Source organism: Falco cherrug, chromosome Z (assembly GCF_023634085.1).
Source record: "Falco cherrug isolate bFalChe1 chromosome Z, bFalChe1.pri, whole genome shotgun sequence".
NCBI classification, from domain to species: domain Eukaryota; kingdom Metazoa; phylum Chordata; class Aves; order Falconiformes; family Falconidae; genus Falco; species Falco cherrug.
Window position 1 is genome coordinate 14,125,827 of NC_073720.1, and position 15,920 is coordinate 14,141,746.

Genomic DNA, 15,920 nt, shown 5'->3' on the forward strand with positions numbered 1-15,920 from the left:
TGTTTTAGTTAGCATTTTAGTTAATTTTTGGACTGTTTTCTATTACCAGATTGTCTGAACAGACGGAGTCACATCACTGTGCAGAATAAGGCCTAACTTTGTACAAGGGCAAAATGTTTATTTTAGACCTTTTTCATCAGGTAACATAGGAAGTTCTGGGTGCCATCTTGGAAGTACATCTGTCTTGCATGTTACAGTGTATGAGTGGATTTCTTCATAATTATTAAATTCAAATTAACATGTTACTTAGTTTAGTTTTTATAATTTTTTCTCTTTTCCCTGTCAACACTTTGGCTTTGTCTTTCAGGAGATATGTGTTGGAAGAACAGCTAAAATAGTCTATTGCGATAGGTTAGTATTCATAGCATTGCTTAGGGGTCAGAAAGGACGCACTTCAAGCTACTTACCAGAACTTCTGAATTTTGGGGGATTGAAATCTTATGCATCTTTCCATACACATCAGTTACCTGGATAATTTTTTTCATTTATACAAGAATTCAAGTGCACATGTGCCTGTAGAAGGGAAAACTTTGGCAGGCATACACTTTCAACAAGATTGTGTATTTAACAGAAAAATCATCTACTGTTGAGCAGTCTTAGCTAAAGCACACATGATGCTGTAATACATTTGAATTGTAAAGAGAGTTGTTCTGTGACCTTGAGCTGCGTTTTTATGCGGTGCATTCTTTGGCATTCAGTAGGAGTGCTAAAATGGATTTATGTGTATCACTTTTTTTCATACCAAAAAGTTATACTGAAGAAATAGGAGTATGTGTTAAAGAAACTCATTCTTGTAATTTTACTAGGATGATGTTTTCTTAAACCTCAGTGTTACCCACTGTCACGGTTTAACCCCGGCCGGCAACCAAGCACCACGCAGCCGCTCACTCACTCCCCCTCACCCAGAGGGATGGGGAGGAGAATAGGAAAGGAGTGTAAAACTCAAGGGTTGAGACGAAAACAATTTAATGGGTAAAGCAAAAGCTGCACACAAAAGCAAAGCAAAACAAGGAATTAATTCGCTACTTCCCATGGGCAGGCAGGTGTTGAGCCGCCTCCAGGAAAGCAGGGCTCCATCACATGTAACGGACTCGGGAAGACAAACGCCATAACGCCAAATGTCCCCCTCTTCCTTCTTCTTCCCCCAGTTTATATACTCAGCATGACATCCTATGGCATGGAATATCCCTTTGGCTAGTTTGGGTCACGGCTGTGTCCCCTCCCAATTTCTTCTTGTCCTTCCAGCCTTCTTGCTGGCAGGGCCCAAGAAACTGAAAAGTCCTTGACTGAGTGTAAACATCACCCAGCAACAACCGAAAACATCAATGTCCTGTCAACATTGTTCTCACATCAGAACCAAAACACAGCACTGTACTAGCTACTAAGAAGAAAACTAGCTTTATCCCAGCTGAATCCAGGACATTATCCACCCCTTATTCCATACCATTTACGTCATGCCACACTGTCCAATACAACTTCATTAACCACCATCACCCTTCCCATCCTTTGATATAATACACAGATATCATTTCCCTAGTCTATGGACCACCCCTGTTAAAACGTCTGTAACATGTCAACAAAATGTCCATTGAGTTCATTTAGTCCATGAACATGATCTCTTACGGTGGTCACTCAGGAGAAGAGAGGTTGGTGTTGAATGAGGTTATCGGCACCAAAGCCAGCTCGGATCAGGTCACTGCTGCACTTGCACTGCTTCTTGTAAGGCTTGTCCTCCAGTGGTCTGGGTGGTTGCTGCCATAGTCATTCCTGTACATGAAATTCAGATCACAGGTTACAACAATTTAAAGGTATAGCCATTACACCAATATTCAAAATTAAGGTTTCATTTAAAATAAATTCAAAATATTTGAGGTACAGAAATGCAAAGTAGAGCCATAAATCTGCTGCTTAGTGGTATGATAACATTAAAAAAGTGTACAAGGAGATATTTTAGTGCTAAAGGCCACAGACTAATTTCAGCTCCTTTTTAGGTTAAATCTTTGGAGCTTATTTTCACTTCTTTCTTATTACATCATTATCAGGTATACTTATCTGTCTCTAAACTTTGGATACACTTTGTTGTAATTTCTTAGGTTTTGTTTTGCTTTTGTTGGTGTATTTTTCTTTTTTTCTTTGAAGTCACCTAGATTGTCTCCCATTTCTGCCCCTCCTTCAACAGAGATACAGAAGTAACAGTAGTCCATCACAGAATAAGTTTTAGGATTTTTTCAAATGGCATTAAAAATGGATTAATTTATATATTTTCTGTTGTTCTTTTAAACCCCAAACTCCCACATCTTGGTTCAAAATGTGTTAAAAATTTAGGGAGGAGAAAATAAATAGATACATTCTTAAAATGTTTTAAAAGTGCAGTCTGTCCTTGAAGCATAAAGTGAAACCTCATCTGTATGGTTCACGCTCATAAGGGCACGTTTCGTCACCTTTCGTTACATGCATGTTAAGGGTTAGTAGTTTGGCTAAAATACGGTACCTGCTGTGTTGAGAGTGGCAGTGACAGTGAGAGGTGAGGGGCCAGTGGGCAGGCTGGCTGCTGCCTCCAGCACAAAACCCCTGGAGTTTCCTCCTCGCTTGGCTCTGTGCAAGGCAGTCAGTGTCCATTTAAACAAATTTTGCTGGAGTTGGAGTCCCTTTCTGTTGGGAAAATTCAGTGTCCTCTGTATTGAAGTGTAGAGGTCTCAGATTATTATTATTTTTTTTCAGCACAACATGTGACTTTCACTCCTGCTCTGGGCTAGTTTTCTTGTACTTGGAATGCAGCACTTCACACCTACCGTGAGGTAGTAACGGCTGCATTCCTGCGGGATTATCACATCTCTGCAGGGGAGAGGGGAAGAGAAAAGAGGGTGACAGGGAGGATTTCTGAAACTACTTCTGCTTGTGTGTATATTGCAGTAATTGAAATCGGTGATAGCAATTGAAGGATTGACAGCTCGCCAGCAGTCTGGACTGGGGACTTCTGTCAGCCTTCTGTCATAACCTTTGGCTTAAAATACTTTTACTGGTGAGGTACTTTTACCCACAATTGTGGATCACTTGCTGTGGGCTTGCCAAGTAGCGGTGTGCACATGAATTCTGACACTCTTAGCTGCGAGATGTTAAATTTTGTCATTAAAATAACTTAAAATTCATTGATTTTTTTTTTAATTTTTATTTCTGCATCACTTCAACTTCCAGTGTCATGCTGTTGTTACAGAATTCTTTATACCTGTGTCAAAGAGAGGAAGAAAAAAATGTCTTTAAACTCTCCCTAACAATGGTATGAATTAGAATAGACTAGAATATCCCATTTGAAAGGGACCTACAATGATCACCTCGTCCAACTGCCTGACCACTTCAGGGCTGACCAGAAGTTCAAGCAAATTATTAAGGGCATTGTCCACATGCCTCAAACTAGTTGCAAAGACCTTTGTGTACTTGTGACTTGCCAGCGAGCATAACTCCTGAATGCCCAATGCGTGACTAGGGGGATCTGCAGGCTGCGGGGAGCCTACAGTTGGGATATTGGTTCTGCTTTGCAACGGAAGTATTTCAGCACCTTCTTTGATAACAGTCCTTGTAAGCATAGTGGAGGTGGAATAGAAAGCTTTTTTCCCTGGGTGGAAAGGAACCACTAAGGCGTTATGGGACCAGTAAGAATATCTTGCAGCGCTCAGCCTGAGATGATTGCTTGCTGTACTTGCTCTAAAAATGGGAGGTATGTTTTCTGTGTCCTTCTGATATGTGAAATTTCCAAATCTTTTACTTACCAGCACAGCGAGTACTGTACACACCAGCCTGGGGTGTAGAATGTATGTCCTGTTATAAAATGTTTCTATTTCCTAGTAGGTTTTTGCTTAGGAAGCTCTAAGGAGCAAAGGAAGGAACTGCTGTTAATATTTATAACTGAATTAACACTGCTTTAGGGAACACTTTTTAGGTCATGGTGTAAAATGGACATCTTACATGGAATAGATAATTTCTAATGTTTTTTGACAGTTGTGGGTAGATGATATTAATGTCTGTAAAGTTTATAATGTCTTTGTGTATAACAATTATGAAATGAGAGACTTCATTGATTAAAAGGGAAATGTGTGTAAAGTAATGCTGCTATCTTCTTTTCAATAGGGATGATGATGTCACAGTTTAATATTTCTCAGAATTCCATGCGTGGTAGTCCTGCATCTTCCAATTATCAACAAACCACTATCTCACATAGCCCTTCCAGGTAATGCTGTCCTTTAAGTGGGTGGGAGGGGCAGTGAACTGCAAATGCTTCCTACAGTGACAGTCAGTTCTTGTTGGAAGTATGTGAGTGGAAGGTGATTAGTGCCAAGACAAATTTCACATTTGTCTGACAGCAGGGTGAGTTTCTTCAGCTGGCCAGGAAACATCTGTCTGTCAGTGAATTAATCGTTATATTCCAAGGATTGCTCACAATTCTCCACACTCTCTCCTTCCCATAATTCTGGCAAACTGTGTTTCCTGAATAAGAAGTCCTCCTGCTTCCTGCCACCCCTTCAACTGTTTCTGCCTGTGGCAGAGGATGAGACTGGTGGCGGGAGAGTAGGAGAGAACAGGCTGATGTGTCCCAGCAAGTATGTAACAATGTGGCAGGAAAGTGGGAAAGAAGGCTTGTACAAGGATGAGGTACTGCTGTAACAGTTACACAAAAGGCCACTCAGAGGAACATAGGCCCAGTAGTCTGACCAGTCTTCCAGCAGTATCATCAACTTTCTGGTTCTTTATTTTAAACTTTTGAGCATTAGCAAGTAGCATGCACCTATAATCCAGGCCTTTATTAATATAATAAAGTACTCTGGACTCAAGGAAGGAGTTCTGCATGTAGTTTCAGCCCAGTTACTGGGCTTTAAGAGATTTCATCTTCAGTTATTATGTCTCAGTATCATTGTTTTGGCAAATGAAATACTCTGTATCTGCACAAAAAACAGTCCACCTTTTTACTTTTATGTCTAAAAGGGATATTGAAGAACATTTTTTGAGTTGTGAATATTAAAGTGAATATTACAAAGTCTTCTTGAAATCCTTGCAAAATCCTTGTGTTAAATACTTTGCTATTTCTTTCTGTGGAAGCTTACCTTCATAGAGTTGCTATCTAGAACTGAGGGTTGCAAAAGCATACAGTTTTCTTTCTGAAGTATTTATCTGGGTTTATTTTGAAAAGCTCATATAAGAATGTAAGTTATAATGTGCATGTATTATTGTCACAAGCATATGCTATTTTTATGGCTTCCTATCTGTAGGATCAATCAATAAAAGTCAGTGAAATTGTAAGTTGTATTCAGTGGACTTTGGGTCAAGTCCTACCTAATTGCCTGTAATGTTCCTGTGTCTTGGCAGCATAGTTCTGTTAGATGAAGTTCTTTGAAATCTTACTGGAAAAATCATGTTCAGAGTAGATGGCTTCTTGTTAATCCTAGTGACCTAGTTGTTAATTAAAACTTAGCTGTCACTTTCACTCAGACTTCTAAGGATTAACTTTTAGAAATTGCAGGTCTAATTTTAGTCCATATTTGTGTCATTGCATCCTTTCCGTAGGTGGAGGTCTTTTGAATGTTTTTATTCTGTTCTTTACTTTTACTAATGCAGTACCTAAGCTGTGACTCTCAAGTAATAATTGAAGTCGGGAAGGTATTGATAACTTAAAATCCTACTTTGAGGGAGATTCGTGATTGTGTTGGAATTTTGTGTCTTAAAGAAGTTGTAGTGTTCTGAATGTATAATATTCCAAAAGAAATCATAAATGTATCTGAATTTGCTTTTCTAAATTTTAAAAACTTCTTTTGAATTTTATTTTTAGCCGGTTTGTGCCGCCACAGACAAGCTCTGGGAACAGATTTTTGGCACAACAGAACAGTCCAGTGCCTAGTCCATATGCTCCTCAAAGCCCTGCAGGATACATGCCATATTCACATCCTCCAAGTTATACACCACATCCTCAGATGCAGCAAGGTAGGTCTTTGTTTGTTTTATTCTCCTATCTCATATCAGCTTTACCTTCGTGTGCATGTTTCATGGCTTTCTAATTTCTCGGAAGGAGTCACATGCTTAATGCAAATCTTTGAGTTGGCAGATATGCTTAAGCTTTGCTTTCTTGACTGTACAGAGTTGTATTATGTACTTTAAAAAATATAAGGGAAGAAGAAAAGAAAACATATGTTTGTGTTGTATTGCTCCCCTATGTACACCCATTTTGCATAGCTGTCATATATACTTGACAACAGAGAAAAACTAAAACAAACCAAAGACTTACTTGTTAGCTATGGCCAAAATGTATCTGTACTAGCAAAAAACCTTGTTTTTGCCAATATAATTTGAGTTTTGCTGTCAGCTTATTTAGCCTTACCAAACCTTTGTAATGTGGACTACATTAATTCTAAGTTAGCTAGAATTATGCTAAAGTTATGCAGTATCTAGCAAAGTTGGCCTTCAGAATGAACAGATTTCTTTGTTCTTCCTTTTTCTAAAACCAATCTTGAACAACATGAACACTGTTAAAAGTATCTAGATATTTTTTTTCTGGGTAGAGTAGAATTCTCATTGGATTCTTTTAAATCATTAGTTCTTAAAGTTTAACATTGTGATATACGCAGCTGTTCTGTATGTAATGTTCTGTGTCTCGTGAATTCCTTGGAAGTTGCTGAATGTAGTGAATACAAATTATATAGAGGAAAACAAAGTTTTCTGTAACCAGTACAAATATGATATTGACAAATTAGGATAGATGTGGAGAAAAACTTGGCTGATCTGTACATGGAATTTAGTTTTTAAATCCTCTTGAAAATTAAAATCTGAAATACCTGATTTTATTCAAGGTATTTGTGGCAAAACAATTGAATCAAAAAGTTGGATTCTTTTCCAGATTCTAGACCTCTTGCAACCAGCTCATATCCACTGTTATGGTGTTTTCTCTGGAACTTCTTAAGAGTTAACGAACATGTGAATGTATCAGTATAGTTATTTATATTTTTTGTGTTTCAGCTTCAGTATCCAGTCCCATTGTCACAGCTGGGATGCGGAATCTCCATGAAAATAAAGTTTCAAGTCAGTTGTCTGGAAATTCAGCTAATCATCATGCTGATAATTCTAGACATGGCTCAAATGAAGACTACCTACAGATGGTGCACAGACTAAGTAGTGATGTATGTTATCTAAATCAGTTTATTATGATAAAGCAAATATTTAGTATAATAAAGCAAGTATGTGTTTAGCTGCCTTAGAAGTCAGATCTTTTACTATATTGTTGGTGTATAAAACCAATGAAAATATACTTCAATTTCAGATGTGTACACTCAACCATACAAGTTTAATATGTGCGTATTAATTTTTCCTAGATCTCTTTTTCCTTTGGAACAGTTTGAAATGTTCATTCTGATGAAATTAGAAAAAGTAAAAAATCTTCACATAATCTCATATTTGAGTTTATTTTAAAGAAATGGTAGAGTGTCTCTGCAATTACTGTAGCAGTATGGTGATGCAAACAATACTAGATTCTAAGTAGTTGTATTGACCACTTGCCTGAGAAAGAAAAATTAACTATTAGACTTGACATATTTGAATAGCCTGGTGGGTAACACAGCAGTGTTGTCAAAGGCAAGAATTCCTATGGACTTTTTCTCTTATTGGTCTGTTATGTACTTTTATGTCATGGTTTCTTAAGTTTTCCCTTAGTAACACTATTTCATGTGTGTAAAATTCCTTCTGAAAGATTCCTTGAATCTAAAGGAAGAAACCCCAACTTTATCCCACATTTTTTTGAACCAGATTAGTTTTCTTCTTAATGAGCATGTCATCCTATGGATGAAGGTTGTTGGGATTCTTTACAAGTTTGACACACAGTATCTGAACATCTCTTAAAGGGAGAGCTGTTCCAGGGCGTGAGAGAGAGTGAGTGCAAGAGTGTACACCTTACAACCTTACAACAACCATTGGTGACTGGTTTTATTAGTCTTTCTTTTTATAAATGCAAGAATTAATGCTGATTAAGAATGTTAACTAAGTAGTAGTATCTCAAACTACTGTTGTAGTGAAGGAATCTTGCCATAATACAGTCATCAGATGTTTCTCTCAGTCTCTGATTCAGCAATGCTAATTCTTCAAAATAGGAAGCTGTTCTTGGCATTAAACATATATATCCCCCAACTATGTTCAAGATAGGCCATCAGGATAATTTTGGTTTTGTTAAGACAGTATTTTTGGAAAACTTTATTATTAGGATAATCAATTTCATAATTTTAAACAGAAAGTATTTAAAAATATTCATATCTAAATTTGTCATCCAAGCAATGCAACCACATCCTAGTTCATCAAAACTTAGAAATGAAACTCTTTCAAAACAGACAATGAAAACATAAAGCATACCCTCATTGATTGGTTTAATTTGAGAAATAGTGAATGTAGAAAGTACTAAATGTTGTAAACTTGCACTTCTGTCCCTTTGTGCATATTGTTAACATAGCATGTGTTACATTTATTTTATTTGTAATTATACCTTTAAATGCTGATTTTAGTAGCAGTAGCTATGATGCAGAAAACAGTTTGAAGAACTGGAACTAAAGTTTTGCATCTAGGTATGAATAATAAGCTTCATCATAATCATAATGTTGCAGCTTTTTCAAAAGCCGTGTGACCTTTGGCAAAGATAGTTAATAATGAGGATTATTAAATAATAAAACTCAAAAACTTTATTTTTTATTCTTTTTCTTAGTGTTAGGATTTTTATTGCTTTAAAAAATGTGAATAGTTACAGGATATTGTGATTTTGTGATACATGATTCTACAAAATCAGCAGGTACACCTTTAAAGGCTCACTACACATGCAGTCAGTGACGATTGGTAGGTTTGAGAGCTTTCCTGGAATGTAAGTTTGTGCTTACATATCACCATTTGATGAAGCACTGAACTAGGAGACTATAAATGAGCACTTCTGAAAGTTTGTCATCTATGGTAGGAATGGCATATGTACCTGTAGGTAGTCTGTTCAGTTAATTCAATAGAAGTTGCCTTTGCCTATTCCCTTGGTAGTCATAGGCAGAGGACCACTCCTGCCCTAATAAAACATATATACTAATAAGTTACTAAGCTGTTTGTTCAATTTTTTTGTTTTGTTGTGGTTTTTTTTTTTAAGATTTATTACCAATTAAAGATAAGTCAGGTTTGAAAAAAATCAGCTCCATAATTTCAGTGTGGTGGATAAGTGAGTAACTCATCAGGAAATTAATTCACTTTGACTTACAATAAAAACATGTAAGTTTAAGATATAGTTCTTTTTTTTGCAATGAATCTGAATATTAGATTTCCTTGCACACAAGGCTGTCCTCGCATAAGGCAACAACTTTTGCAAGCACTGTTGCAAGAACAAGCGTAGTTAATAGCACGGCATGAGTTTCAGATGCATTGTGCTGTGGGAGGTGAAAAAAAACAACAAATAGAACTGTTTTCTAAGTGTCCATGGATCATTAAAGTGATGGAATCTGGTTTCTCATGGATTTATGTTCTTTGACTTGTAAGCACCTTCAGTGCATAAATGTTATACTCTTTTTTTTTTTTTTTTTTTTTTTTTTTTTTCCCCCTTTCCCTAAGCAATGTCAACTATGCCCTCACAACATGTAATGTGTACGCTGTCTAATCTATGCCTATGCACGTGGAAATTTGCTGTTTGGCCATTGTCAGAGGGAGCGCCTACTTGCCCGTCAATGCAGGCTCTATTTCCTTGAAATCGTTTGACTTTCTAACTTACTACTGGCTGCTGATTTTTTTTTTTCCATACAGACATGTAAACTGTAATTACAGTTGAGCCTTCTAACATTTTTTTTAAGTGGGTTGAAACTGGTCAAAAGGATAAAAGGTATTTATCAGGCAGATAATTCAGGTTTGAATAAATAAAAAGTTATATATAAGAGCTGTCCCTATTCAGATACCTCAAGAGGAGCCACCTTAGAATATTAGCTACTGTAATAACCAATTTAATTAGGAAACAGATTAAGTAACCTTAGAACTTCTTTGGAGACTTCCTTTGTATGACTTCACTCTTTAAAAAAGAATGACTTCTTGCAGTTTTGTAATAATTATAGAAATTGTTTTTTCATAGATATAGGGATTGTTAGTTTTTTCTTTCCCAAAGCATTCCTATAGGTGTCCTATAAAAAACTGTGCTAAAGATGGGAAGTACTGTTCTATAGAAGTTTAGATCTAGTTAGGGCATTGAGTGAATGAGTATACTTGTGACCAGCAGAGGGGTCCATGATAGCAGTAAAAAACTTGTTAAACATTAAAGGAGAATTTGAACAGTGGGTTTCGTAAAGGTAGAGTATGGACATAATTACTTTGTGATTAGTATTAAATTATGATGAAGTTTTTCAGAATTTATGAATTACATTGATGCAGGTTATTCCATGCAAAACTGAGAAGACAGAACTTTTTTGCCATGTTGGGGAAGTACTTCATATTGCCATTGAGTTCTTTCCTATCTAACTGTTCAGACAGACAAATAACAAGTTAAAAATCACTCCAGTTATGTTTTACATGAGACTGTCTCAGTGGCTGCTATGCAAGTGCTGGAGTTTTTGTTCAGTCCTGGTGTGTGTATGCTGGGGGATTTAAATACAAAGTGTTAATTTGTTTAGCTCGGACAGTAAGATGGCATTCTAGATAAGCTTTAAGTGTAGGTTAAGTGAAAAAAATGGCGATTGTTTGAAAAAAATCTACATTTTGTGCTCAGTTTCTTTCAGGTGATACTATATAGAGATCATGTATCTGCTTCTCAGTTCTACTATGAATGCTTGCAACGAAAACGTTCTAAATGGAATCTTAGCATAAACCAAATGTGCTTAGCTAGAAAACATGTGCGTAGATTTATTTTTGTGTTCATGTTCTGGTTATAGATTCTTCTTTGGGCTGATTGTGCTTTAGAATATTGCCTATACAGTCATCTAATAGCAGTCTAAATTACGAAGATTTTTATGTAAATAAGTATTTTTCTAATACTTGTTGTATGCTTTTTTGTCCAGTCCATTTTATCAGTATATGCACTAATTTCAGTCTTTATTTTATGAAGTGTTCATGTTCATAATGTTAATTTTTTATCATTGTCACTGTAGGATGGCGATCCCTCAATAAGGAATGCTGCATCATTTTCCTTGAGGTCACCACAGTCAGTCTGCTCTCCAGCTGGAAGTGATGGAACCCTTAAAGGTAGTCTACTAGTCATATCTATTGATGGTTTTTTTCCAAATTTTAAAGAACAGAAACCCAAAAGATGTATTTAGTTATTCCTCCTGACTTCTGTACTCAAATAGTACTAGAGAGCGTATCACGTTCTGGATACAAAATAGTTTCAGCCCTGATCCAGAAGCAGTTTCTGAAGGTCCAAAAATTGACTAATCATCCTTCAAAACAAAGCACAAATTCATGGAGGACAGAAGGATTTAAAATCCTTTACAATATGAGGATTAAATTCTTTATAAGAATGGTTTCAGTTGCTCTACATAAGTGGTTTAAAGGCAGCATTACGAGTATTGAACTCTCAACTAGCACAAAAGTGTTTTAATGCAACATTTGTCCCTAATTGCAAACCTGAAATTTTAAAAACATGAAATTAAAAGTAGTTCAATGAATGCAATACATGTAGCATAAAGGAAGTCTGAAAGGAAAGAATAGGGTGAACTGTCAAGTCAGTTGAGAGGGAACAAGAAAAATAACTGCTCCAAATAATTCTTTATGCTAAGATCTGGAATACCTTCTGCTGTTTTTAATATTATCCCTAAGAAGCAACAATTGAGACTTAGTAAGGTAGGGGTTTGGGCATATTATTGCTAATTTTCTTTTTCAGTGCTTATGTATTTATTTGGCAATAGTAGGATGATGCAAAAGTGCTTTCTGCTTTTTAGTTGTGAAACAAAATTAGGTCTTTTCTGAATGGTCAGGTTAGGTGGAGAGGGAGAACAGGTGATGCGGGACATTCCAGAGAAGGTGAAGGTGTTGGCCTTGTGCAGCCTGGGTAAGAGGTATCTTTGACAAGGGTGGACCTTAGAACAGCCTTCCCATGTGTATCAGGAGATTATCAGGAAGGCTTGAGTCAGTCTTTTCAGTATTGTGGAGGAAGGATGACATACAATGGGCTAAAACTGAAATGGTAGGTTCTAAATAGGTCTAAGGAAAAACATTTGAGCCTTGGAAAAGGTTGCCTATATAAGCTGTGCATTTTCTGTCCTTGGAGGTTTTTTTTCGAGATCTGGCTGGGTAAAGCCCTGCATAATGTGGCCTTGCTCACCCTGCTTTGAGCATGAGGATGGACTAAAGACCTCCTCAAGTCCCTTCTTAATTATCCTATGGTCCTGTGACTGCTAAATGGTCTCTGTGGTTCATCTTCTGTAGGTATCTACTGTGTTAAATAGTGATAGAAAAAATGTGGCTAAAGTGGCAGGTGAGAAGTACGTGTACAGCATGCCAGCAGCATCAGTATTTCAGGAGGTCTTGTGTTAAAGGACTTATTGTAAGACTTGTGTAAATGGCGAAAACTGAATGTGGTTGTGTTTGTTGAGCTTATCAGTTTAACAGCATTGTGAATCTAAGCTACTTCTGCTCAGATACGTGATTACCACTCAGCCAGAATATTTGAATATTTTTTGGTTAAAGTTGCTGCTGTTTCAATTGGCTGTCTCAGAACCCCATTTTGAAGGGATACCTTTTCAGATTATTTCTGAAAACAATCTAATTGTACACTTCAGATTGTAGTGTTTCATCACTAGAGGGGCTGAAACAGTGCAGGAGGAGCTTTTTGATTTATTTACCTGTGTTAGCTTTACTTTTCCCATTGATAAAGCACACAACTGAAATACTGTTACTACTGGTGCTACCATTTCTCCTTCTTAAAGAGATTAGTAAACCCTGATTGAGAGAACCAGTTCTTGATGCTGCAAGAATCTTGCCAGACATTTATTTCGTCTAATCTCGTAATTTAGAAATGTATGGAAAGAGGTGTGGATAATTACAGTGTTACTTAAAGTGTGGGATCCCTGACAGTGAGTTCTTGGCTTATGATTTGGAGTGAAAGTTGTGCTGGAATTTTCCAGTCGTGAACAAACGGAAAGTATCTATGCTGAGCTTTTTGTTGCTACTCTCATTAGCCCTTGAAAGTTTGCGGACAGGTCACAAAATTTGATAAAGAAAATGAGCAAAATACTTAGTTGTTTGTTCAGGAGGACAAAAAGAATGGCACTAGACATCGTCGGTCCAGAGAGACACCTCAGGAGGGAGGTTACAATATCTCAGCTTTCTTGTGTAACATAGAAACTTGAGGCAGTTACTGAAGGCATGGGTACAGACTGAATTTCTGTATTTTTTGCATGGAAGTAGCAAGGACTTCTGGAGACTTGGAGAATGTTATTGGACAGTCTTGAGTTACTTCAAGACTGAATGTAGCTGTCTGACAGAATCTGAATGAGAAAGAAGTTTTGTTTGCAAGTCAGGCAAATATTTGAGAGATGTCAGAAGTGATATTCATTATTTTGGTTCCTTATTCAGTTAATTCAGTGGAGTAAAACTGTGTGTTACAGAAATCTTTGCTTCGTTTCTGCTTCAGTAAAGGTACCAGAGTAGCTCAAGTTTTATGCAGAAGTTGTAGGCTGGTCTTTATCCCTTATTTTTTATGTAAATTTTATATTTGTAACTGTGCAAACAGAGTAATGGTTCTGCTTTCATACTATCATCTGTTATGTGTACTTTCTTTAAAAATTCATTTATGTGAATTCCTCTATGAAGAATTAACATAGAGTATTTTCCTTTTGTTGATCTCATAAAATACTCTGTGGTTTCCATTATCTAGGATTGGTTACTCATCAAAATCTTTTATCCATTTGTTCTGCTTTCCCACTGCTCCGGAACCTCAGAAAAGTTTGGGGTTTTTTTAAAGACAACTTCTAATGATCTGTGTAAAGGAAAGTATTCCTCAATATTTTTAGTCCATTGCTTTGCAAAAAGAAGAGTTCATATCATTTGCATATAGTTTCCTAAACTCCTGGAAAAACATCTGTATGGACTAGCAACAACCCTTATGAAACTATATAATTTTGCATTCTTTTCCAGAAATAATTTGTATTCCACGCAGAAATTGTTAATGGGTGTTTGATTATTTTCTGACTAATTTGGAAAGATTACTTCTATTTTCTTAGGGATTTGTAAGAGTTATCCCTCTACACTTGGTCTCTGAATGTATAGTGGGTGGCAAGAAGAATTGGGAATCTTCTCAAATCTGTAGTGCAGACTTTCGTGCTCTTAAAGGTACTTAACCTTTAAGAAAAATATTGTCTTACCCTCTGTCTTTCAAAAGGAAGGTGGAAGAAATTTAATCAAAGATTTTTTTTCTGACAGGGCCAAAATAAACTTTAATTCTTGTTGCTTCCTTCAAGTCTTAACTTTTTACACAAGGATGCTTCTGAATACTGCAGTTCTAAGCTAGAACAGCCAAAGCTGAGTTTTTCATAAGCCGTTTGAAGCTCTGAAGAAAGCGATGGGACTTTTCCCTGAAAACTAATGAAAGAATATGTGGACAGTGAATATGTGTCCCTAAAAACCTCCCAAACGTATGTTCTTCTTTATCTCATATGCTGTCTCTTTAACCTTGAATTTTAAATTAAGTTAAGCTCTTTGAAACAAATGTCAAAATTGTCTGTTAATCAAAATAAGTAATATTTCCTTTGCATCTAGTACAAAACTTAGGGAGGATTCCCAGGGGAAGATTCTGTGATTTTAGAAAATACAGCAGGAAAGGACTTGGAGGGCTTCCCATCAGAAGATGGGATTCAGCTCTCATGTTGAATAATGTGTATCAGTATCATTCCCAATAACTTCCAACAGTATCACTCCCAATAATTTAAAAAAAAAAAACAAACAACTTGGGGCTTTTTTTGTTAAAATGTCAGTAATGATGGAGCTTCATCACTCTTGCCATACAACCTGTTCAGATTCTTAGTGCTAGAAAGCTTTTCACGTAATGCTGAGCCTGAATCATTTTTGTTGCAGTTAGAAGTGACACTTCTTGACTTCTTTCCAATAGACAAGAAAAACAATTCACATACTTTTTTTTTTTTTTTTTTTTTGTGGTCATTTAGATATCAAATAGCATTATCATGTCTTGCACTAATCTAATCTTCCACAGGCTGACCAGCACAGTTTCTTTCATCTTTACATAAGTCAATCATAGTTTCTCAGCTTCCACTTGTCTTTGATGTTTTTATCTGAATCCTAATTGTTCTGCATTTGTCTTGATGTTGCACTGTCCTACGTTGTAGATACAACTCTATTTGAAGACTTAGAAGGATGAGTAGTCAGAGAAGTACTGTAGACAGCTTTGCATGATACTGCTGTTGTATACGAGAGTATAGCTGCTCTTTGTTGATAACTTAGATGTATACTGCAAGTTGTTTTAAACATATTGCTGTCTGTCCATAGAGCTTATCTATCTTCATCTTGTGTTGTTATAATTTCTCTTTCTCAGATGAATAAAAGATGTGTGCTTCTTCTCGCTGAAGTTCTTTTGTTTCAAAAAGTTAATCAAATTAGTCATGAAGATTATGATTTTTGATTCTGTTTTTAAAAGCAGTTGTGGGCCTCTCTGAGACTTAACACCAAAAACTGTTGTGATGTTTAGATTAATAAAATACTCTCTAATGCTGTTACATGAGAAGTTATTAATGACAAGTACTTGAAACTACTGTTCTTAAGACAGTGCTCTGGAAAGCTGCACTTGTTCACCTATGTGTTTATGAACAGTTTTGCAGTAGGGTATACTGAAAACTTACAGTGTTTTTGTTTAGATCATACTTCCTCAGCTTGTTAGTGAAATTGTTATGAGAAGCTATATAGAAAGCCATGCTAAAGTCCAGATACGGCATTCGGTTCTC

General features: G+C 36.4%; 1 protein-coding gene across 8 annotated transcripts in view; it reads left to right on the forward strand.

The window, feature by feature from the left end:
• The window catches only part of NIPBL (NIPBL cohesin loading factor), a 152,582-nt gene that overhangs the window by 56,274 nt on the left and 80,388 nt on the right, over positions 1 to 15,920 (forward strand). For all 8 annotated transcript variants that reach the window (XM_055698543.1, XM_014283282.3, XM_055698542.1 and 5 more), the window contains 4 exons: positions 4,126 to 4,225; positions 5,819 to 5,970; positions 7,000 to 7,160; positions 11,118 to 11,211. In XM_055698543.1, coding sequence (XP_055554518.1) covers positions 4,126 to 4,225; positions 5,819 to 5,970; positions 7,000 to 7,160; positions 11,118 to 11,211 — 507 coding nt within the window. The remainder of the gene's footprint in view (positions 1 to 4,125; positions 4,226 to 5,818; positions 5,971 to 6,999; positions 7,161 to 11,117; positions 11,212 to 15,920) is intronic.